Source organism: Pogoniulus pusillus, chromosome 41, assembly GCF_015220805.1.
Source record: "Pogoniulus pusillus isolate bPogPus1 chromosome 41, bPogPus1.pri, whole genome shotgun sequence".
Classification (NCBI taxonomy): domain Eukaryota; kingdom Metazoa; phylum Chordata; class Aves; order Piciformes; family Lybiidae; genus Pogoniulus; species Pogoniulus pusillus.
The window spans coordinates 6995803-7019000 of record NC_087304.1 but is presented as its reverse complement, the minus strand read 5'-3'; the positions used below and the strand labels follow the sequence as shown (position 1 = coordinate 7019000).

At 62.8% G+C, this 23198-nt stretch overlaps 1 protein-coding gene across 1 annotated transcript; it reads left to right on the top strand.

Moving 5' to 3' along the window:
* The first annotated feature begins 2445 nt into the window (after positions 1–2445).
* LOC135192069 (nuclear receptor ROR-beta-like) lies at positions 2446–22178 on the top strand. Its single transcript, XM_064174904.1, has 10 exons — positions 2446–2603; positions 11239–11324; positions 11429–11570; positions 12971–13384; positions 13949–14070; positions 14382–14514; positions 15814–15921; positions 16860–16970; positions 17620–17732; positions 18489–22178. The coding sequence occupies exons 1-10, from the start codon at positions 2597–2599 to the stop codon at positions 18648–18650; spliced, it is 1398 nt and encodes a 465-aa protein (XP_064030974.1). The 5' UTR covers positions 2446–2596; the 3' UTR covers positions 18651–22178.
* The last annotated feature ends 1020 nt before the right edge of the window (positions 22179–23198 follow it).

Here is a 23198-nt window from a genome sequence, read left to right as displayed (position 1 = left end):
GTGGAGGGGCAGATGGCTTTTGGGATAGGTTTGGTGACCTCCAGTGCTGCCACATCCATAACAGCCCTGGGCAAAGGGAGAGGATGCCCCTCCAAATGCCCCCTTTTTCAAACGTTATGCCAGGGGCTCAGCCATTGCCACCAGCAAGCCAGCAGCACCTGGGACCAGGACCCCAGTTTACACCTCTCAAAGTCTACAGGACGAAGCTCTGGTCACGATGACAGAGTCCTGCTCTGGTGTCACCTCTGCACCTCCGCCTCAGCGACCCCAGAGCCGTGGAGCTGAGTCCCTCAGCACCGTGCCTGGGCTGGGAGGTTGGGTGCCACGCGGAAAGGGTTAAGGCGCTGGTGGCAGGGAGCGGGTGCGTGGGTCCCGCGTTGCTCACGGCAGGCGTGGTGCCACTTATGTAACCTCCGAGTTTTGGGCTGCGCCGCGGCGCTAGGGCAGTATCGTGGCTCTCACCCCGGCACGGTTCGGCCGTGACTGTCCCAACAGCGGGCACCGGGGCCAGGCAGGCGACCGCCTTTTGGGAGGGGCAACTTCCCCGGGGCCGGACCCTGCGTGCCCCGAGGAGTCACCGCGTTGTTCCCGGTCTCAGTTTCCCCACCTGTGAAATGGGGCTAATGAGGGTGACCTCCTTCGGGCAGTGCCCGTCAGTGACCTCCGGGGACGGGCATCGGCCTCACGCCGCCGGCCTGGGGGCTGCACCCAACGGGCTCCGGTGGAAGAGATGTGTCGCAGGGTGGGATTGCAGGGGCTGCTCCCGGGCTGTGCCGTGCAGAAGCCTTCGCTGGAAGTGCAGCCTGCAAAGAGCGAGGCGAGACGTCGGACCGCGTCCCGTCTGCGTGCTCACCCATGCGGAGCGCGGCGCGGAGGAGGGAGGCCAGGAGGAAGGAGCGAATCCGACCGGCGAGAGCAGCGAACCCGATCCCAATCGCCATCAGCAAAATCATGTCAGACAGCAGCACTGGAGCGCGGCGAGGCGCCCCCCGTCCCCCGCCCCTCTTCCCGCGTCCCCCTCCCCGAGCACAGTCGCTCCCGCGGCAGAGCGGAGTGAGGCGGAAACAGCGCACGGGTGGCAGCACAGGAGGTGCCACCGCGGCTCGGCCCCGCCGGCCGTCTGCCGCTGCAGGAGGGGGCAAAGCCCCTTTGCCCCCAGCCCGGCTCAGCCCCAGGCTCCGGGAGGGAAGCAGGTTGGATTCGCCCTCTGCAGCTGTGCTTGAATGCGTTAATGTCAGGGTTTGGTGCCCCTGAGGAGCCCAGGTTTGAGGGGGAAGGGCAGCGAGGAGGCAGCAATGCCATGTGTGTGATGGTGGTGGTGGCTGCATCTGTGCCCGCAGTGGTGCCACCTCCATTCCTGTGGCTGAGTTGGTGTCCATGCCCATACCATGCCCAAGACCAAGACTAATGCCTCACTTATGCCCATCGCGGATGCCACATTCATGCCTGTGGTGGATGCCATGCCCATGTCCTCTGTGGATATCATGCTCACGTCCACGGTCACGCACGCGGTAGATGCCCTCTCTGCATAGAACAGGTCCCCAGGCCAGCGCCATCATCTCCAGGACCCCTGGAAGCACCCCTGGGCACTGCTGAGCACCCTCCACATTCCTCACATCCTAGCCTGGCACAAACCAACCACCTCCACCTGTCATGTGGCACTCTGGTGACCTGCTGCAAGAGTCACACCACAAACTCCAGCTGTGGGCCTTTGCCCAGTGCCAACACCTTTGGCATGGCACCACGAGGGCTTGCAGTGTGGTGCAGAGCCAGGACTCCTCTGTGTTACCCAGGACCCGACTCCGGGCCCCAAAGCCCTCCATGTGCATGGCAGCGTGAAGGACAGTGTGGGAATGGCTCCCTGCCGCCTCCGCCTGCCCACCGCTGCCCACCGCTTCCATCGGGGACTTCCCCGTCCGCAGGTCCCCGGCGAGGATTTCCTCTCGCCCTCTGCACCATAGTGTGGGGACACAGTGGGGCTGCCCGGGGGTCGCCATGCTCGGCACATGTGCCGAGGGTCTGCACGTTCACCAGGACTCCCCATGTCCTGTCCTGCCGAGGGTGCGGGGCCAGGGTCCCTGTGCCACCCCGAGGGAGAGGACAGCAGAGCCGCAGCGAGAGCGGGGAGAAGCAATTCGGGGCGGTGATTCAGCGGGACACGCAGCGGGCCCCGTGCCTGGGCGAGCCGGGACAAGATGGGCATCGGCACAGCCCTCCCCTGGGCGGGCAGCACCGAGGGGTGCAGCACTGGGCACCCCTGGCGGGGGCTGGCTCGACAGCCCCCAGTAGCCGAGGGGCAGCCCCAGCGCGGCAGCGCCGGGCAGCGGCAGGGCGGGAGCGGTGTAGCCTGGCTGGAAGAGGAGGAGGAGGAAGGGCAGGAGGTGGGGCTGGAAGTGAAACCGATTTGGGGGGAGGCGGGGCGGGCTCGTCATGTGAACGGCCGCATGCTCGGGCAGAAGTGGGTCAGCGGCGCCGCGGAGGGGCAGGTGCCAGAGCCGCCCGGTGCCGCCCGGTGCCGCCACTGTCCGCCCCGCTGCAGGGACGCCCGCGCCGCCCCATGCGCCCCACGGCACGCTCCTGACTGCCGCCGGCCACCATGCGGGGTGAGTGCGGGGGACACTGGGGGGAACTGGGGAGGGGAGAGGTGGCCGCGAAAGTTGTCCCCTGCGGGGGGGTAGGGGGGACCCGGCATCGGTTCGACTGGCGGGTCGGAGGGGAAGCCGCAGCTGCCCGGCCGATGACGCGGGCGGACCCGCATCGACCTGGCGGGAGAGGTACCGGAGGGATCCCGGATCGGGCTCGCGGGTGACGCGGGTGGGACCCGAATCGGCCCAGACGGAGTGGGACCGGGAGGGACCCTCATCAGCCTGGCCGGGCACACGGGGCAGGACCCTCCTGGGGGACACCCGCGTCAGCCCCGCTGGTGGCTGGGGTGGGACACCCGCGTCAGCCCCGCTGGTGGCTGGGGTGGGACACCCGCGTCAGCCCCGCCGGGGTCTCTCGGGCTCCTCCAGCTCCCCCTTCAATAAAATTCTTGTTTATTTTGCTTCGCTTTCCGGCGCCGGCTCAGACCTGCGCTTAAGCTTTCCTCGCACTAAACCCCTTAATCTCCTCCTCAATATGTTGCTCCCACCAGGGCTGGATTTATTGTGGGCTTTTTCCCTCCCTTCTCCCCCACCTCAGGGTGGCTTTGGGGCCAGTTTGGGGCCGAGGAGTGGTTCCTGTGGGTAAGGGACCAGCTGTGATTTTGGCTTGCCCAAGGAAGGGGCTGAGTTGTGCCAGCACCCACCTGGGTTTTATCTGTTATTAAAGACAATTCCTGCTCCTCACCCTCTGCTTTACAAGGCCGGTGGTTGAGAGGAGGAGGATGGAAGGACGAAGGCTCTGATGGGACAAGCCACCAGGGTTCAGTGACGCAGCGGTGGCTGGACCCATCTCTCCCTGACGGAGCTACTGGTAGCATGGCTGGGACCCGACACCCTCGGGTGGGCTTTTCCTCCCCCTTTAAGGCAGTTTTCCACCATCGCCTGCCATGCCCAAGCCCTTCGCCCTCACCCGGAGTTGCTTGTGCACGTCTCGAGGTGTGGTTTTGGGGCGTGTGTGTTTGGGTGCGTTCTGGGGGGTGATATTTGGGTGTCTTTGGGTTGTACTTCTGGGGACATTCATCTCCAAGCTCCCCAAATCATTTCTCCTCCCTTGGCACGACTGCGGCTGCTGCGGGTGCTGTGACTCTGCTGCCCGCCACACTCTTGTGTAATGGTGGAGCTGGGGGGCCGAGCCTCCCGCGTCCCCTTCCCGCCCTGTGACATCCCGGGATGTCACCTTTATTAGTGCGGAGGGAAGCATTAACGCCTGCCTAATTAACAGCACCGCCTGGCTCTTGCGCAGCCCCGGCACAGCCAGCGCGCGGCTTAATTAGTGTTGGGTGAACTTTTCCTTTATTTTTAAGTGTGTTTGTCTTTTTTTCTCTCTCTCTCCCCCAATTACTCTACATTGGCCTTAATTAAGGGCCAGCCTCCCCCCGCTTCATACCGCATCACTTTCCCCCCCTCGAGTGTTTTCCCCTGCCCAGCTCAGCATCCCTGTCCCCCCCCAAAGCCCCAGCTGCTGCATGGTGACGCCGAATCGATCCTCTCTCTGTTGTCTTCTCCCGGACTGCCCCCGCTCTGCCCCATTCCCCAGGCCCCGCAGCCGCAGCTCCTGCCCCGCGCCCAGGCCGTGGCCGGCCGAGAGGCTTCGCCCGTACAGTCCTATAGGGTTCCAGCCCTCCCGCTCGCTTGTTTTGCAAGCGGCGTGGCGAGGAGCGTGCGGTGGCTCGGCAGCCTCCCGCCTTGTCCTAGTGACCTAGATCTGTCATTGGGAAAATCAGAGAGGGAGGAGGAGCTTCCCTGCCCGTTTAGGCAGCGTGAGCACGCTGGCGCAGGCGAGGGCAGGCAGCACCCTTTGGCCCTGCCGGGTACCGCCGCGTAGGGATGGGGATGGATGTGCCCTTCGGCTCCTGGAGATAAGGCCGGGGCAGAAAGTTGGCTCTTCGCCTCCTGAAAATAAGGTTGAGGGAGAAAGGTGGCACTGGAGCTCCTGAAAATGAGGTTGGGGGGAAAAAGCTCTTCCCTTCACCTCTCAAAAATAAGGTTGGAGGACAAAGGTGGTCCTTTGCCTTGCAAAGATAAGGCTGGGGAGGAAAGGTGGCTTCTCATCTCCTGAAAACGAAATTAGGGCAGAAAGGTGGTCCCTTGCCTCCTGAAAATGAAATTAGAGGAGAAAAGTTGCCCTGTGCCTCCTGAAAATAAGTTGGGGTGAAAGGTGGCCCTTCAGCTCCTGAAAATAAAGTTGGGGAGAAAAGGCTCTTCCCTTCACCACCCAAAAACAAGGATGGAGGAGAAAGGTGGTCCTTTGCCTCCTGAAAACAAAGCTGGGGGAGAAAGGCGGCTCCTCATTTCCTGCAAATGAAATTAGGGGAGAGAAATGGTCCTTGGCCTCCTGAAAATAAGGATAGGAGACAAAAGGTGCTCCTGGGCCTCCTGAAAATAAGGTTGAGGGAGAAAGGTGGTTCCTTGCCTTGCAAAAATAAGCTTGAGGGAGAAAGGTGTCTCTTCGTTTCCTGAAGATTAAATTAGGGGTGAAAGGTGTCCCTTTGCCTCTAGAGAATAAATCTGGAGGAGAAGGGTGGTCCTCTGGCTCCCAGAAATAAGATTAAAGGAGAAGGGTTGGCTCTGAAAAAATAAGGTCGGGGAGAAAGGTGTCCCCCAGCAGCGTGGAGTGCCGAGGGACGCAGCCGGGATGTGGGATGATGAACCCCGAGGCGTTCAGCACCTGGAGGGGCAGGGGTGGTGATGGGGAGAAGCTGTCCGTGTCCCTGTGGCTGGCAGTGGGTTAACCCCCCGGGCTGGCCAGAGCCGTGCTGGCAGCGCGGTCCTGCCCGTCCTGCCCGCCCCTCCTCCCTGTCACGTTTAACTTTGAACTCGGCAGCAGCTATTTAAAGAGCTGCTAATGGCTAAATCTTGCCGGGTTTATTGGATGTGGCGAGCGGAGCCGCTCTCGATGCCTTTATTTAGCCCCACGGGGATAATTCCCTCCCTCCCCCCGACTCAGCCATGGGGCTGGTGAGGTTCCCCCCCGAAGCCCCTTTTGAGGCTAGCGGCAGGTCCCCCTCCCCAGCGCCGCACCTTTGCCACCCTTCTGCAAAAGCCAAAGTGCAAAGGGCTGTGTCCCGTGTCGCCGTGGCTGGCCTTGGAGCCGTGCCCCGTGGCACGGGAGCTGGTGAACCAGAGCAGCCAGGGCAGAGCTGGGGTGCCCATGCAGAGCTTCACTGCGCACCCAGCGCTGCCTGGGGGTGAATGGTTGTGACTTCCGAGCCGGGCACAGGCACACAGCGGCATAGACAAGGAAAAGAGGGCACCTTGCTGGGGGCTGGGGCGTCGGCAAAGCCAGCGGCCACGGATCAAGGTGTCCAGGGGTCATCTCAGGACAGGAGGAGCACCTGAGCCCTGCTCTGGCCCAAAGGTTCCAGGAAATTTTTGCCAATCAATTAAGAAACCTGTCCCCACCTCCAGCATCAGCGCCTGGCACCGGGCCCGGGTTGCGTAATCGAAGTGTTCCTTATTGCCCGCTCGGCCCCGCTGCTGCTGCTGCCCCTGCGGCCAGGAGCTGCGGCTGCGAGCGCCGCACTGGGGCCGTGCTCCGAACACCCCCTGCAGCCCCTGGGGGGCTTGGCTGGAGGCGAGGACTGCTGGGGTGCCGAGGGACCCCAAGTGCAGCAGCGCAGGAACCTGTGGCAAAGCAAACCGCACGGCAGCTCGTTCCCTTTATTTGTTCATTTATTCCCCCTCCACCACTCCCACTCCTCATCCACCTTCCCAAAATACAGCGGGGGGGGGGTCCTGTGGGAAGTGCAGTGGCTCCAGCGCTGGACCCAGGACTGGAGGTTGCTGCTGCGGGTGATGAGCAGAGCTGGGGGTTGGAGCAGGGATAGCAGTGGGGTGACAATGCAGGTCCCTGCGCGTTCCCGTCGGTCCCTGTGTGTTCCTGCACAGCCTGGACCCATCCTGCTCCCCTTGCTTCTGGGTGCTGAGCTGAAGGGGTGCTGGCCAAGCACCAGAGCATGCCGGTGCCTTGGCTGGGGGCAAGGAGGTGACAGGGGGCTGCAGGGCTGCTGCTCGTTAGTTGCGGGAGGTGCCCATCCTGCGGCATCGATCATGGCAGCAGGATGGGCACAGACCTACTTTCCCAGCAGGTTTGCTGGGTAATGAGCCAGGGCACTGGGGAAGCCTCTTGCCCCTCAGCCGAGGGGTATTTGGGGCAAGGGCAGTCATGGGGCCACGGAGCCACATCCAGAATACCCAAAGCTGGGCTGCTTGTCCCCTCCGTGGGGTGGGTTTGCTTTTATGGCCTCATATTGGGGGATGGAGGGGAGGAGGAGGATGGGGCCGCCCATGGTTCCCGTGCCACACAGGGAGAGTCCACACCCCGGTGGCCAGATCCTGCCTTGTTTTGGGGTGCAGGAGGGCTGCCCGCCCTTGGGGTGGAGGCGATGGAGAGGAGGGTGTGCCAGGGTGGGAGGAAGGTTGAGTCCTGTTCCCGGGAGCTCTGCCGAAACCACCGGAGCTGCCTGCCCGGTTCGGGGCAAGCGGTGCTAGGCTGCAGAAGGGACACGGGGCTGGGGCCAGGGGGTGACAGCAGACCCGGGGACCGTGCAAGAAGGACCCTGTGTCCCCCACGGAGAGCTGCACCTCGGGGTGTTCCCGGCTAGAGGGATCACCCCAAAATGGCCCAGAAGACCCTGGGCGGCAGTGCCAGGTCGGGGTGCAGCCGCGGGCAGGGTTAACGGCCACGGTGTTACACAAGCGCCGGGGCCACGGGCAGAAAGTGTGTCAGTGGGACAGGATGGCACAGGATGGCTTCAGCCACGGGGCCACCACGCGCAGCCACCGACCGGGGGCCAACCACGGCCGAGCCCCGTGGCCGGACGGTGCCACGGTGCCACTTACGTAAGGAGCGACCGGTGGCAGCGGGCGGGAGTTGGGCAAGAGGTGTTTACAGTGGGAGGAGAGCAAATACCTCGGCAGGGACATTTTAATTGCTGGCTGCAGATCAGTATTTATTCTTTTTAACCCTTTAGTATTATTATCCCCCCAACCCCCCCCCCCCCCCGCCCCTTATCGCAGCCTGACTGCCCCCAGCGGCTTGCTCTGCCGCCTGGTTCCCCCACCCTGCCCTCTGGGTCGGGGGGAAGAGTTTGCCTGCCCAGACTCGAGGACTTTAAAAGAGGCAGAGATGTGGTGCTGGGGATCGTGGCTCAGCACCAGGCTTGGCAGAGTCACAGAGTCAGACCGCATCGGGTTGGAAGGGACCCTCGAGGATCGTTTTGTCCAGCCCCCTGCAGTGGGTAGGGATAATGGTTGGGATGAGCATCAGGTGACGGTTGGTCTGGGCGGTCCTAAAAGGCTTTTCCACCCCAATCCATTCCGTGGCTCTGCGGCAGAGCCTCCTCTCTGCTCCCAGGATCGCGGTGGGAGGAGCAGGAGCCGAGCGTTTGGGTGGGGAAACTGAGGCACAAGGGTTTGGCATCTCTGTAATGTTCTCACACACGCACAGAGGACGTGGTGAGGTCTGGGAGCTGTGAGGTGATGCTGCTGCCACCCCACACGGTGCCTCCCACTCCTGCTGGGTTGCCCTTGGATGTCTGAGCACCCTGGAGATTCTAGGGGGGCACAGGAGCATGGCACGAGGGAGCTGGCACGGTGATTCAGCCGGGACTGACAACCAGAGCAGCAATTAGGTGCTGTCCTGGGCTGTAATTGCCACCGTGCCAGGGTCAGGGCCATATCTCCACGTCAGCTATTTGGGGCGAACGTCCTGGCAGTGGGTCAGGTGCTGGCGGTGGGCACGGCCTGGTCATTAGCAGGATGCTAATTAGAGCCCCGGGAGGCTGCAGGGGCAGGGTTGGGACTTCTCCTGCCCAGCATTCAGGGGCGAGAGGACATCACCCACAGCAGAGAGCCAGGGAATGGGTTGGGTCGGAAGGGACCTTCAAGCTCATCCAGTGCCAACCCCTGCCGTGGGCACAGACACTTCCCTCCAGCACAGCTTGCCCAAGGCCTCATCCAGCCTGGCCTTGAAGACCTCCAAGCAGGAGGCAGCCACAACCTCCCTGGGCAGCCTGTGCCAGCCTCTCCTCACCCTTATGTCTTGCCAATCTCCAGCCTCAATCTCCCCTCCTCAAGGTTCAATCCATTCCCTCCCATCCTGCTCAAGCCCTTGTGCAGAGTCCCTGCCCTGCCCACAGGGTCCCAAGGGGCTGCCCTCTGCCAGGGTCTGGGGCTGTGGGTACAGAATTTGGCCATCGCCATCACACGGAGCCACCGCCAGGAGCTGTCAAAGGGCTCTCAGGGTCCCATGGGCACCCTGAGGCTGTGCCGTGCCCGTGCCGTGCCCGTGCCGTGCCCGCGCTGTGCCCGCGCTGTGCCCGCGCTGTGCCCGCTGTCCTGCTGGGCGCGGCGCGGGCGGTTGCAGGGTGCCCAAGTATCGGCCGCGGGCATGAGGGTGCGGCGTGCCAGCTGCGCATCACCCGCCGGCGGCGGCTGCAATTAGCGTTGCATAACGAGCCGACGCTGCTTCCTGCTGGGGGTGGCACCACCTCCCCATGCCCCCCGTCATACCACCGTCTCCATCCCATCGCTGTCAGGGACAGGGTGCCAGGGTAGGGAGAGGTTCCCGTGGTTTGCAGGCTGCACTCCTCTCCGTTGGCATGAGACCTGGGGGGGTCCTGGTTGCTGGTGCCAGCAGACAGGGTGGGGGTGCTGGCATCTCACGCTGCTGGTGCTTCTGTCCCCTGCTGGGGGGGTGACCTCAGGGCTGCGATGCCAGTACGCAGTCAGAGGGGCTGGAACTGGAGGAGGGGATGGGACTGCCCATCCCTGCCCACCTCAAACCCTTGGCTCTGCTGTCCTAGGCCCAAAAGCACAGCAGAGGTGAGGGCAGAGGCTCTGAGGAGGAGCAGAGGGGTGGGATGTGGCCCACTCATGCCAGGGGGACACAACAACAACACCCTGGGGTTGTTCCCTGCCAGGTGAACCTCAACATGGCAGGAGTGGAGCAGTGAGGCAGTGGATGGAGAAGAATCCATCCCTCTGCGTGCACCCGCGGCTGTGCCCTTCCCTCTATGGCTGGGAGCAGCCCTGGGCACTGATGGCATCCCTGGGGACCAGTAGCATCCCTGAGAGGAGGTCTGGTGGCATCTCTGGGGGTCTGCTATCATCCCCAAGGGTCTCATGGCATCCCTGGAGGACCAATAGCAATCCGGGGAGGGGGCTGATGGCATCCTGGAGGACCAATGGTAGCCCCAGGGGACTCCCTGAGCGAGCCCAGTGCTACCTTTGGGGAGCCAAGGGCATCCCCAGGGGACTGGTGTCAGAGCAGGGGGTTCAGGGGCATCCCTGGGGGATCAAAAGCATCTCTGGGGGACCAATGGCAGCCTAGGGGGGACTGCTGGCATCCCCAGGGGACTGATGCCAGCCCATCTGCCCAACTGCCCAGCCAGGCTCATGCTGGCCCAGCCCAGCCTCCCCCAAAGCAGCAGGGGACCCCAGGGCTCTGTGGGGCGTCAGGGTGTAGTTGGTGCTGGCCAAGCACTGGAGCTGTCACCTACTGAGGTGCAGCCTCCGGAGTGCCCCCGAGCAGAGCCGAGCAGGGCAGAGGCAGAAGGGAATTACCCAGGCAGGGATTTGCTCGGCCCGGGTCTGAAATAGCCATAATCTGCCTGGGGGTATTTTGGCCTGGCAGCCGCTGCCCAGCACCCTCGAGAGCCAGCCCGGGGGCTGGGGGGGGCTGGAGCAAGGGATTAGAGGGCGCAGAGATGCCAGGAGGCACGTACGAGTCCCGGGGGTGCCCCCCGCCCCCCCGCGCCGGCGTGAGCAGGGCGGGCAGAGCCAGCCCAGAACTGGGGCAGCTGGAAAATGAGGAGGACGAAGCCTATTAGCAGCTCAGTGCCGGCGGAGAGAAGGGAGGGAAGAGGATTTGTGGGGGGAAGGGGCCAGGACCTTGAGCCAGCCATGGCTATATCGGTCCTGGGCTTCTAGGGGGCTCCTTGGGGGGTGTGTGTGTGAGGGGAGTTGGGGCCCTCCAGAGCCTCTGCTTAAGCCACACTCCAGCACTGGAGCATCTGTGGCCGTGGGGATGGGGCAGTCCCAGTGCCGAGGGTGTCCCTTGCTGCGGATCGGTCTCAGACTGGGTCGGGTTGGAAGGGACCTTCAAGAGCATCCAGTGCCAAGCCCCTGCCGTGGGCACAGGCACCTCCCACCAGCGCCAGGGCGCTCAGGGCCTCATCCCGCCTGGCCCTGAGCACCTCCAGGGAGGTACCTCCCTGGGCAGCCTGTGCCAGCCTCCTGGGTCACACAGCACCTGCCACATCCAGGGAATGCTTTGAGGCCAGGCCCTGGGCCAGGCTGGGGCACGAAGCTGCTGTGGCCTTGTAGCTCTAAGGACTTTTGTACCCATCTCTTGGTCCTGGAGAGGATGGTGGGGGAGTGGATGGGGGCAGCCTGTGCCCTGCATTGGCATTTTTGGGGTACCTCTGAAGACAAACATTCTTGAGGGGTCTGCAGGAAGGGCTGAGCTGCTGGTGGTGGTTGCTGCTCTTGTGCCTCAGTTTCCCCGGCTGGGCTTGCTGCCATCTCCTGGCTCGGTTCGGTGCCCACTGCCACTTAACCAGGAGGCTTCTCCTCCTTCTCCCCCCCCCAGCCCAAATCCAGGTGATCCCCTGCAAGATCTGCGGAGATAAGTCCTCGGGGATCCACTACGGTGTCATCACCTGCGAAGGCTGCAAGGTGAGCCCAGGGGCACGCAGAGATGGGTGCCAGCGGGCAAGCGGGTGGCCTTGGGGCTGTCGTCCCGACGGGGCACTGTGGCAACACCTCCCCATCCCGCGCAGGGCTTTTTCCGGCGGAGCCAGCAGAACAATGCCAGCTACTCCTGCTCGCGGCAGAGGAACTGCCTGATCGACCGCACCAACCGCAACCGCTGCCAGCACTGCCGCCTGCAGAAGTGCCTGGCGCTGGGCATGTCCCGCGATGGTGAGTGCTGCCCAGGGGCCCCTCTGCTCCCCCCTGCACTGTCACGGATGAAGCTGCTTACCCCGGAGAATCGCAGCACTGCCAGGGCTGGGAGGGACCCCAAGGCTCATCCAGCTCCAGCCCCTGCCACGGGCAGGGACACCTTGGAGCAGAGCAGCTGCTCGCAGCCGCAGCCAGCCTGGCCTCAGGGACCTCCAGGCATGGAGCTCCCAGCACCTCCTGGGCAGCCTGTGCCAGTCTCTCCCCACCCTCACGCTGAGGAACTTCTTCCTCACAGCCAGTCTGAATCTCCCCACTTCCAGTTCTGCTCCCTCCCTCCAGGCCTGTCACTACCCAACCCCCTAAAAAGTCCCTCCCAGGCTTTCCTGCAGCCCCTCCAGACCCTGCAAGGCCTCAATAAGGTCTCCTCAGAGCCTTCTCCTCTCCAGCCCCAACTCTCAGCCTGTGCCCATGGCAGCAGAGCCATCTCAGGTGAAGGAGGGGGCTGGGGAGCAAGAAGAGCAACCAGGTGGGTTTAGAGGAGCAGCAAAGCTGCTGAAGGGCCTTGGCCAGGTCTGGTGAGGAGCAGCTGAAGGAGCTGGGGTTGATTAGTGTGGAGGAGAGCAGAGCCTACGAGGCCCTTTCATTCACATGGGGCTGGGCCCCACCCAAAGACACCTTCCTGGTCTCTGTTGTGGGTGCCCTGCAGCACTGCTCTCTCCTGCCCGAGTTCAGGTTTGGGCCTCTCACTCCAAGAAGGACATTGAGAGGCTGGAGCAGGTCCAGGGAAGGGCAACCAAACTGGGGAAGAGTCTGGAGAGCAGGGCTGGGGAGGAGCAGTGAGGGAGCTGGGGGTGAGCAGTGTGGAGTAGAGGAGGCTGAGGGAGACCTCATTGCTCTCTGCAGCTCTCTGAGAGGAGGCTGCAGCCAGCTGGGGTTGGTCTTTCCTCACATGTAGCAAAGCACAGAAGGAAAATGCCTCAGGTTGTGCCAGGGGAGGTTCAGGCTGGATATTAGGAAAAGTTTCTTCCCATCAAGGGTTCTCAGGCTCTGGCAGAGGCTGCCCGGGGGGTGGTGGAGTGCCCATCCCGGAGGGGTCTGAAGGACACGTGGATGTGGTGCTAAGGGCTGTGCTTTAGTGGCAGTGGCTTAGCAGCAGTGGGGGGAACCTGAGGCTCGATGACCTCCAGGGTCTCTCCCACCCTGCCCACATCCATGTTCCGTGCATGAAATCAGTCTGTGCACTCGAGCCACGCTTGGGCTGGGGGCTGCACCTGGTGGGGCTCCTGCCGCACTCGCTGCTTGGACTCCCCCATGCTGCGAGCCGCCCAGGAGCCAGGGAGGGCGGGCAGGGGGCAGCTGCCGCTCTGCTGGGCACAGCCGCCCTGACGCGGGCGCTCCGCTGTGTCCGCCCCGCGCAGCGGTGAAGTTCGGGCGCATGTCCAAGAAGCAGCGGGACAGCCTCTACGCCGAGGTGCAGAAGCATCAGCAGAGCCAGGAGCAGGGCGGCGGCACCAAGGACGAGCCCGAGCCCCTCAGCCGCGTCTACACCACCAGCGTCAGCAGCGGGCTCTCGGACCTGGACGACATCTCCACGCTGTCGGATGGGCTCCTCTTCGACTTCCCCCTCACTCCTGATGGCAGCAGCGCCTACTACAACCTCGACCTGCTCGCCTCGGCACAGCCCTCGCCCGACCAGTCCAGCCTGGACGTAGCCGATGCCAGCCTCATCAAGCAGGAGTCTGTCTACGAGCTGATGCTGGAGCCGGGGCTGTTCGCGCACGGCGGGCTGGAGGGCGCCCAGCTCGCTGCGGACATCTCTGTCCTGGAGATCGGTGAGCATCACTGCGCTCCTGCCACCGTGCCAGGGTGTGCAGCCCTGGGCATGCTGCTCGGTGCAGCCTTGCAGGGCACCTGATGCCCACACCGCACCGGGACCGACCCAGGCTCGGCTCTTGGAGCAGTCCCAAGGCTGTTCCCTCCTCCAGGATGAGCGCTAATGGAGCTTGGTGCACCTCAGGTCATGCAGAGCACCCCTCTCTGCCCTGGGGACAACCTGGCACCCCATCTGCCCTCGGCTCCCTCTGACGCTGCCTGTGAGCCCCTCGGGTTGTGCGGAAAGTTCCCTCCTCTGCCTCAGGGGCAGCTCCTGGTGCCAGTCTGTCCTTACATGCCTGTGGCACTGCCTGTGAGCCCCCCAGTCATGCAGAGCCACCCCTCCTCCTGCCTCGGGGACAGCCCCTGGCGCCATCAGGTCCCTGCAGCAGCACACATGAGCCCCTCTGCTCTTCCAGCCCCAGCAGCCTCCAGGACACACGGGAGGGGACAGTGCCAGGGTATGGGGGGGGGGGGGGGGTGTGCTGCCGAGCTCCCTGGGGCTCACTGCCTTCTCCTCGCAGATCGGGTGGCCCAGAATGTGGTGAAGTCACACCTGGAGACGTGCCAGTACACGACAGAGGAGCTCAAGCGCCTGGCATGGAGCCTCTACTCCCCCGAGGAGGTCCGTGCCTTGCAGAGCAAGGTGAGTGCCACTGCCCTGGTCCCACCCGCTCCCTGCCACTGCAGCCTTCAGCAAATGCCACTGCCACCCCTGGTGCTGTGCCTGGGTCCTTTGGTGCTTTGGCACCTGCAAAAGCCCAGCATGGGGAGGGAGATTGGTGGCAGAGGTGTCCTAGCGCCACTAACCGCTGCGGGTGGCACAGCACCTGGATCCCTTCCCTGCCCTCTGCACTGTGGTGGGAGGAGACAATGGAGCCAGGGTGGCAGGGTGGCAGCAAACCTCAGCGATGGGGAGGCAGCGAGCCCTGAGGGACGTCCCCTCTGTGCTGGCAGAGCTGCGAGGCCATGTGGCAGCAGTGCTCGCTGCAGATCTCCAATGCCATCCAGTACGTGGTGGAGTTTGCCAAGCGCATCGACGGCTTCATGGAGCTGTGCCAGAACGATCAGATCATCCTCCTGAAAGCTGGTGAGAGCATGGGCACCCCTGCCCCCTCCCTGCCCCCGCTGCACCCCTGCATCCCTGCCCGTCCCTGCTGCACCCTTTCCACGCTCGTTGCATCCCTGACATCTCCATCACAACCCTGCTGCCCCCATTGCATCCCTGCCACCCTCATTGCATTCTCACCTTCAACTGTCCTATCCCTGCTGTCTCTAACCCATCCCTGCCCTCCCTGTCCTATCCCTGCCATCTCTAACCCATCCCTGCCCTCCCTGTCCTATCCCTGCCATCTCTAACCCATCCCTGCCCTCCCTGTCTCATTCCTGCAGTCCCTATCCCATCCCTGCCCACGTCACATCCTCGCTGTCCCCTTCGTGTCCCCAGGCCCTCTCTGAGCAGCAGCCCTGGTGCCAAAGCTGTATCTCAGCCTTCCTCTTGGCTGTGCTTTCCTTCTGGGTGCTCCCCTCCCTGCCCGCCCTGGCTGCCCCCGGGCACGGTGGGCACTGGGCTGGAAGGAGCTGAAGGTGACGTTGTGTGGTGATGGCACAGAGAGGGACATGGGGAAGTGGCCACCATGGGCAGAGGCTTTTCTCCATGGCCACTCTTAACCAAATGTCACCCAGAAACGGGGATGGAAATGAGCACAGCAGGAGGTACCCCTGGAAAGGGGTGCCAAGGCCAAAGGGGAGCAGGAGGGGAGAAGAGGAAAGGATTGGTCTCTTCTCCCAGCAAGAGACTGGGAGGAGGAGGACAATGGCAGTGCACACCTATGTCCCCCACCTGCCCACCACGCTGTGCCAGGTGAGGGAGCCCCAGACCGCCAAAAACTCGTGGGAAAAGCCTTCTGGTCTCCGAACTTCCAGGGCTGGGGAGCTGAGCCTGAGCCAGCGCTGGGGACCTGTGGCAGTGCCCCGGCAGGGTGCCGTGCCCCAGCAGGGTGCCGTGCCCCGCAGCCAGAGCTGGCCGTGCCCACCACGCCGGAGTTTAACTCATTCTTTCCTTTCTTCCTTCCACTCTCTTCTCGCTCCTTTGTGTCCCTCCTCTCCTCTCCTCCCCTGGTGCTCCACCGTGACCTCCATCCCTCCCTGCCTGGATGATATTTCCCACTGGTGAAATATTTGTGGGCACAATTGGAACCCTTCCCCCAAAACAACCTAACCCAACCTGGGCGTATTGGCATCGCCATTCTGCTCTGGGAATGACCAATCTGGACTTCAAACTTGCCCCGGGGGCTTTCCTCTCTCTCATGTTTGGTCCCGGGATGATGGAACAACCTCCCCCCCCGCCCTGCCCTGCCCTCGTCTGCGCTCTCTCTGCCTACGTCAGGTTGCCTGGAGGTGCTGCTGCTCCGCATGATCCGAGCCTTCAACCCCCTGAACAACACCATCCTCTTCGAGGGCAAGTTTGGTGGCATGCAGATGTTCAAGTCGCTGGGTAAGAGCTCTGCTGGGGCTCTCCTGGGGCTCTGTTCTGCTTCTGACGCCAGTAGGGCTGGGGTCTGCAGCACCTGAGTGGTAGGACTGGTGTGGCCACAGGGATCAGGGATTGTGCCCCTGGACTGGGCACTGCTGAGGTCACAGCTTGAGTACTGGCATCGTTTTTGGCCCCTTCTCTCCAAGAAGGATATTGAGAGGCTGGAGAAGGTCCAGAGAAGGGCACCAGAGCTGGGACAGGGTCTGGAGAACAGGGCTGGGGAAGAGCAGTGAGGGAGCTGTGGGGGAGCAGTGTGGGGCAGAAGAGGCTGAGGGACATCTCATTGCTGTCTGCAGCTGCCTGAGAGGAGGCTGCAGCCGGCTGGGGTCTGGGCTCTGCTCCCTAGAGACAAATAGCAGGACAAGAGGCAATGGCCTCAGGCTGCCCCAGGGGAGGCTCAGGTTGGCCATGAGGAACAATTTCTGCCTTGAGGCTTGCCCAGGCCTGGCCCAGGCTGACCAGGGCAGTGGTGCAGTGCCCATGCCTGGAGGGGTTTCAGAGCCCTGGAACTGTGGTGCTGAGGACCATGGCTTGGTGGTGCCCCCTGGCACTGCTGGGCTCAGGGCTGGAATGGATGATCTGAAAGGTCTCTTCCATCCCCAGTGATTGCACAGGTCAATATTTCTGCCCCAGCAGCTGGGGTAAATCCCCAGTAGACAGGAGAGAGTGAGTCCCTCTGTGTCTGCTGCTGCTCCCCAGGTGCATCGTGCTCGGGATCTGCTTTTCAACCCAGCCCAAAGCCCACTGACGCCAGACATCCTCTGCTGGGGTCTCCCTCTTCACCTGCCTCATTTCCCAGAAGCTTTCCAAGCTCTGGGTGCCATGGGGTCACCCAGTGGGTGGAGTTGTGGGGGTGCCAGTGGGCAGAGTGAAGCTTTGACGTCTCCTGCCCTCTCCAGGCTGTGATGACCTCATCGGTGCCGTCTTCGAGCTGGGGAGGACCCTGTGCCGCCTGCAGCTGTCGGACGAGGAGCTCGCCCTCTTCACTGCTGCCGTGCTGCTCTCCCCGGGTATGGGCGCTCAGAGGCGGCACTGCAGCGGGCATCAGCTGGGGAGGTGGGGGAGGATCTCCTGCCAAAGCTGAGGAGAGCTCTGAGCGAGCAGTGGTGTGGCCAGCAGGGCCAGGGAAGCACTGGGGAGGCTGCACCTCAATTTCTGGGTTCAGTTTTGAACTTCAAGAAGGGCACTGAGGAGCTGGAGCAGGTCCAGAGAGGGGCACCAGAGCTGGGGCAGGGTCTCAGAGCAGAGCTGGGGAGGAGCAGGGAGGGGCAGAGGAGGCTGAGGGAGACCTCATAGCTCTCTGCAGCTGCCTGAGAGGAGGCTGCAGCCGGAGGGGGGTGGGCTCTGCTCCTAGGATCAGGGGATAGGAGAGGAAACGCCCTAAAATTGTGCCAGGGCAGGGCAAGGTTGGAGCTGAGGAACAATTCCTTTGCTGCTAGAGTGGTCAGGACTTGGCAGAGGCTGCCCAGGGAGGTCGTGGAGTGCTCATGCCTGGAGGTGTTGGAGAAAGGTGTGCCCATGGCACCTGGGGCCGTGGTTTGGTGCCCATGGTGGGGTTGGGCTGCTGCTTGGGTGGAAGGTCTCAGAGGGCTTCTCCAGCCCAAACAGTGCCATGCTTTGGTGTGCCCAAGCCGGCACTGACGCAGCCATCCCCCGCAGACCGCCCGTGGCTGACAGAGGCCAGGAAGGTGCAGAAGCTGCAGGACAAGGTCTACGTGGCCCTGCAGCACGAGATCCGCAAGAAGCACTCCGCCGAGGACAGGCTCTCGAAGGTAGCAGAGCTGCCCCTGTGCCCCGCGGGCGGCGAGCCGGGCGCGGCCGTGCCAGGGCTCCTGAGCCACCACTGCGGGTGTCGTGGGGCAAGCCCTGGGATGCCTCGCAGGAGGGGCAGAGCTTCTCTTTCCAGGGGCACAGTGTCCCTGTCGTAGTTCAAGAGGCAGCTCTGTGCTGCTGAGCCTGGCACTGCTTTGGGCAGTGGCTGCCTGGGGCAAAAGGAGGCATTTCAGGGACACTTTGGCCAGGACGTTGCTGGGCCCTGGGAGGCTCCTTGTGCCCTGCCAGGTGCTCGGTGTCCTGCAGGCAGAGGTGGGTTTGAGGCAAGATCACATTGCTGCCAGGCTGCCCAAAGGTGGGGGATGCCCACTGGTAACCCTGACGCTGAGCAGAGTAAGCGGTCCCCAGAGCTACTCACTTGTGCCCAGGGCATGGTGGCATGATCAGAAAGGTGGGACCAGACTCATGTCAGTGGCCCCCAGCGACAGGACAGTGGGCGCCAGAGTGGCACAGGAATCTCCATCTAAACTTGAGGAGCAGCCTCTGTGCTGAGGGTGCCAGAGCCCTGGAGCTGCGCAGGGAGGCTGCAGAGTCTCCTCCTCCGCAGGCTCTCCTGGACGTGCTCCTGTGAGACCTGCCCTGGCTGGGGGTGGGGCTGGATGATCTCCAGAGGTGCCCTCCAGCCCCTCGCAGTCTGCGGCTCTGTGGGGGACACTCCTGGAGCCAGAGCTCAGCAGCTCCTCCTCTCCCCGCAGATGGTTTCCAAGCTGCCCCTGATGAAGACCATTTGCAACCTGCACCTGGACAAGCTGGAGTTTTTCCGCCTGCTGCACCCAGAGACGGCCATGAACTTCCCCCCCCTCTACAAGGAGGTCTTCAACTCAGAGCTGCAGTACAGCGACCCCCGGGAGAGCTAAGGCTGGGAGCCTCTGGCCCCCTTCCAGTCCCCCCAACCTTTGGAGCAGAACTAAACTTCAGAGGTTTGGGGCAGCTTCCTGAAATCAAATAATCAAACTCAAGAGAACCTGGAGGGGCTCTGGGGGAAGCTCCCAGCCCCAGACGTCCTCGCTGCGGACTGCAATAGCTCTTGAATGTAAAGCACCTTGAAGGAAGGAAAAAGCAAAGAGACTTTTGCCACACCAGTGAAATGAATGTGAAATCTCCACCCGGGAGAGGAGAAGCTCCTGGCAGGGCTCCGGGACCGACTCCTCCTGGCAGGGCACGGAGCTGGGCAGCGCACAGGGCCCTCCCCACCCTCCTGCCTGCACTCGCCAGATCTGACTGTTAATTGGGTTTAATTGTTATTCTTTTCTGTTGGTTTGTTGGGGGGTTGTGTTTTAAACCCAAGCACAAGGCATGGGATGAAGAAGGGGAGAGGCAGACGGCTGGACAGGGGTGACCCAGGCGGCTGGGGGCTCCTGTCTGGAGCTGAGGAGAGGGTGAAGGCAGAGCCTTTGCTCTATTCCCTCTCCCACAGCTGCAGCAAGCCCACGGGGCACAGAGTGACCTCAGGAGCTTGGCTGAGAAAGACTCAGCTGTAGCCAGGCTGGGAGGCAGGGCAGGATTTTCCCAGGGAGGAGGCTGACTTGAGGGGAAGGATCCAGCATGGCAGGGGAAAAGCTCTGCAGGGTCTCTGTGCTGCTTCTTCGGCCAACTGCAGCTGGGCAGCTGCTGCCTTTGGGAGCCCTTTCAGCAGCTCCACCCTCCCCTGCCACCTCTCTGCATCCTGAGCTCTCTCCCAAGAGGGTCTTTGTCTTTGCAACTGTGGCCAAATCGCAGCTCCTGGCTTCTCCACCTTCCACCTCCACGCAGCCACACCGGTCCCATACCCTTCCTGCACTGGGACCACTGGGAGCAGGATGAGTTGGACCCAAGCTTTTACCTCCTAGAGGCTCTTGATACCTGTTCCTCTGGAGGTTGTTCTCCAGTTAGCAGCATCTGAGAACTTTCTAGGGAGAGAAGCTGCCCACTGAGGTCCAGGGGAACCAAATGTCCCCATCCTGCAGTTATGGTCTGAGCAGGTTGGGCAGGGATGGGTCCGTGTGGGATGCTGCAGTGCCTGCAGCCAGCAGGGCTGCTCAGGGGACTCTCCAGCCAGGCTCTGCGGATGTCTTTTCCGTCCCCGTTCCTGCTCCTCCTGCAGCGAATGCCAAAAGCTCCAAGGGAAGAACCTGCTCCGGGGCAGCCTCACTTTCTGCTGACAAAGGGCTAAAATCCCAAGCCCCTTCCTGCTTCGTTGGTGGTTTCCTGCGTGTCCAGCCCCATCCTCGAGCTTCAGCTTGAAGTCCTTCAAGTCCACGACTGCATCCCCTCAGCTAACCAAGCAGCTCCATAGCAGTGGTTGGGGATATTCATGCTTTAGGTTAAAAGACCTGAGAGGGAAGACCACGGAGCAGCCTCAGCCGGGGGAGACTCACCAGGAAGCCAACAGGATTCCTGCTTCAGCATCAAACAGGGAAGAACTTGGGCCTGGGCTGCTCTCTGCCGTGGTTTTGCTGACAGCCACCCGAGCTGCTGCTTGGAGCATGCTGGAGCTCATCAGTTGGTTTCTCTACACCATGATGTCAGAGCCCAGGTGTGTGCTGAAGGCTGCCACGAGTGCCGACGCGGCACGCACCGGGGCGGGGATGTGCCATGCTCGTGCCCTGCCCTCGGGTCCTAAAGCAGGCGAGAAGTGAGCTGTCAGCGCTGCCTTTTCCATCCGGAGGGTTGTGCCTTTGTTTGGAGAACCATTTCTGCCAGCCCCGCTCGTTCCTGGCTCTTCTCAGCAGGGAGAAGCACCGGAGAGGACGAAGCTGCTTCGGGAGGGGCTCTCGGCCTCTGTCTCTGCCGGACAGCAGCACCTCCTGTCCCGGCCGTGGGAGGTTTGATGTGCTGGGGGGAGGGAAAAAAAAGCACAAACCCTTCTCGATGCCCTCAGCAGTCACCGGCCAACGCCGGACAAGAGCACCCTTCTCATTTCAGCTGGCCAAGCAAGCAAGCAAGCACCTTAGATGGGGGCCGGAGCGAGCCCTCGCCGCCAGCTGCTCCTCCAGCCCGCGGGATAGGCTTGGGGCTCGCAGCAATAAAAGCCCCCGTGGGGAGGTGGGGAAGGCTGGAAGCGTGGAACAGCTGTGGCCCAGCTGCCGAACCGCGGGGACCTGCACTTTTCAGTTCTCTAGAGAGGAGTCCTCGGGCTGAGGGAGGCAGCGGCTGCCGGCCCGGGCAGTGCACAGTGGAAGAGAGCGAGGCCAGGGGGCCCTGCAGCAGCGATGCTGCCTGCAGCCTTGCCGGCCTGCTCACCCCAAGACTTAGCCAGTGGCACCCATGCCAAGGTCCCTCCTGCCCCCTCAGTGCCACCAAGCGATGGCAGCTCAGCAGAGCCAGGCACCGAGCTCGCAGGGCAAGGGCGCTTGGGAAAGCCGAGGTAGAAACGCCTGGAAAAGGGAAATTTGGGCTCTCGCCGGTGCCGCTGCCACGGGCGGCTGGAGGGACGGGGCAGGGGAGCCCCAAGCACCCCCACCTCGCCTTGATGCTGGGGCCTCGGCACCTTGGCACCAGCCGTGAGCCATCGAGCCGCTCGCGTTGCCCAGCGAGGCAGGCGGCGGCTCCAGTGCATGGGGCAAGGGCAGCCCCAGGGCGGGCTTGCTCTTCTCCAGGGGAAGGTTGATGTTGTGTCTGTCTGTCTGTCTGTCTGTCTGTCTGTCTGCTGCGTGTACATTGCCCCCTCCAGAGCCCTCACGCTGCGAATGCAAACGGCTAAGCCAGAGCTCTAATAGATACTCTCGTGAATGTCGGTGCGGAGGAGACCAAACACGGAGAGCTCAGCCGGGCTGATGTTGTTTTTTATCTCTCTGAAGGAAAGGAAGAAACGGAAAATGTTTGGGGTTTGGTTTCTTCTCCCCTCCGTTTCCAATCCCCTCCCTCTCCCTCCACTCCTCCTCTTCCTCCTCCCCACGCACACCTCCCCAGCTCCCCCCCCCCCCCCCCCCCCCCCCGGCCTGTAGATGCGGACAGGCTCTCTGGAGATGTTTTCCTTCGTAGAGGTAGGAAGCTGCTGTCCGTCCTCATGGAATGTTCTGTCTCGTGAAGATTGTAATTTCTATTTTTTTAAAGAAAAGGACTAAATAAAATTTCCTCTCTGGGAGCAGTCGGTGGGGAGGGAGGGCTGGGGAGGGAGAAAGGTTTTATTTAAGGAGACACAGACACAAAGAGAATAAACCCAAAAAAGGCACTGTCTGACTCTCATGCCATGGAATAAAAAGTGATAGAATGTCTGGGCGAGGAAGGCTGCAGCCAGTTTGTCCTGCAGGGCCACACAATTTACAGAGCTGCTTCCAGTTCTGGGCGTGGAACTGCTGCAGAGGGCCCAGAGGGGGCCACAAAGGTGGTCAGAGGCCATGGGCAGAGTTTGGGCTGCGCAGCCTGCAGAAGCGAAGGCTCCAGGCAGAGCTTAGAACATCCTTCTGGTACCTGAAAGGGCTGCAGGGGAGCTGGGGAGGGACTTGTGACAACGGCTGGGAATGCCAGGCCGAGGGACAATGGCTTTGAGCTGGGACAGGGCAGAGGGCGAGTGGAGAGGAGGAAGGAAGTGTTGAGAGGGAGGGCGGGGAGAGGCTGGCACAGGCTGCCCAGGGCGGTGCGGAGCACAGCAGCACAGGATGGGAGCCTTGATCCTTGCTCTGCGCTGGCCCAGAGCGCCCCCTGCGGGCCGCGGCGCGAACAGTCCCCGCGCACGGCCGCGGCCGGCTCCAGGCCCTCGCTCCCCGAACCCTTCTCTGCTTCCTTGCCCTTCCCCAGAGCCGCTGCGGCCTCAGTGTCCTCCGTGGAGCGGCCCCACAGCAGCACAGCGAAGGGCAGTCTGCGGGCACCACGATCTCCACCGTGGTCACCTCTGAGGGGACATCCTCGGGAGGCAGCATCAGCCCAAGCAGGGCTGCGTCTGCCAGCCCCTCGGGCGTCCCCGCAGCGAGGCCACGGGCACCAGCGTGAGGAGCTGGAGCGAAAGAAGGCAGGGTGGGGACGTGCCCTGGTGGGCTGGAGCCCTGCTTCCCAGGAGGGACCCAGGGTCGGCTGCTGATGGAGGCAGAGAACATCTTGGTTTGCTTTGGCTTTGCATCTTTTAAACTGCTTCTGCCTCTATTAACAGCACTTCTGTCCTGTCTCCCCTCTGCCCTGTCCACCTAACAAGGACAGTGGTAGAAGGCTTTGGTGGGCATCGGGCACACTGCCAGGGCCAGGCATAAAGGAGAAGGAGAACGAGCCTGGAGGGAGGCTGAGGGGAGAGCTTCTTGCTCTCTGAAATGAGGTTGGCGCCAGGTGGAGGGCAGAGAATGGTGGAGGTTCAAAGGGACCTCTGGAGCTCAGCCAGTCCGAACCTGCAGGGTGCCCACCTGCAGGGTGCCCACCTGCGAGCCAAGCACTTCCTAGGCACAGCAGCCCCTCGGCTGCCCTGGCTGCGGGCGCACACTGCTGGCTGGCAGCTG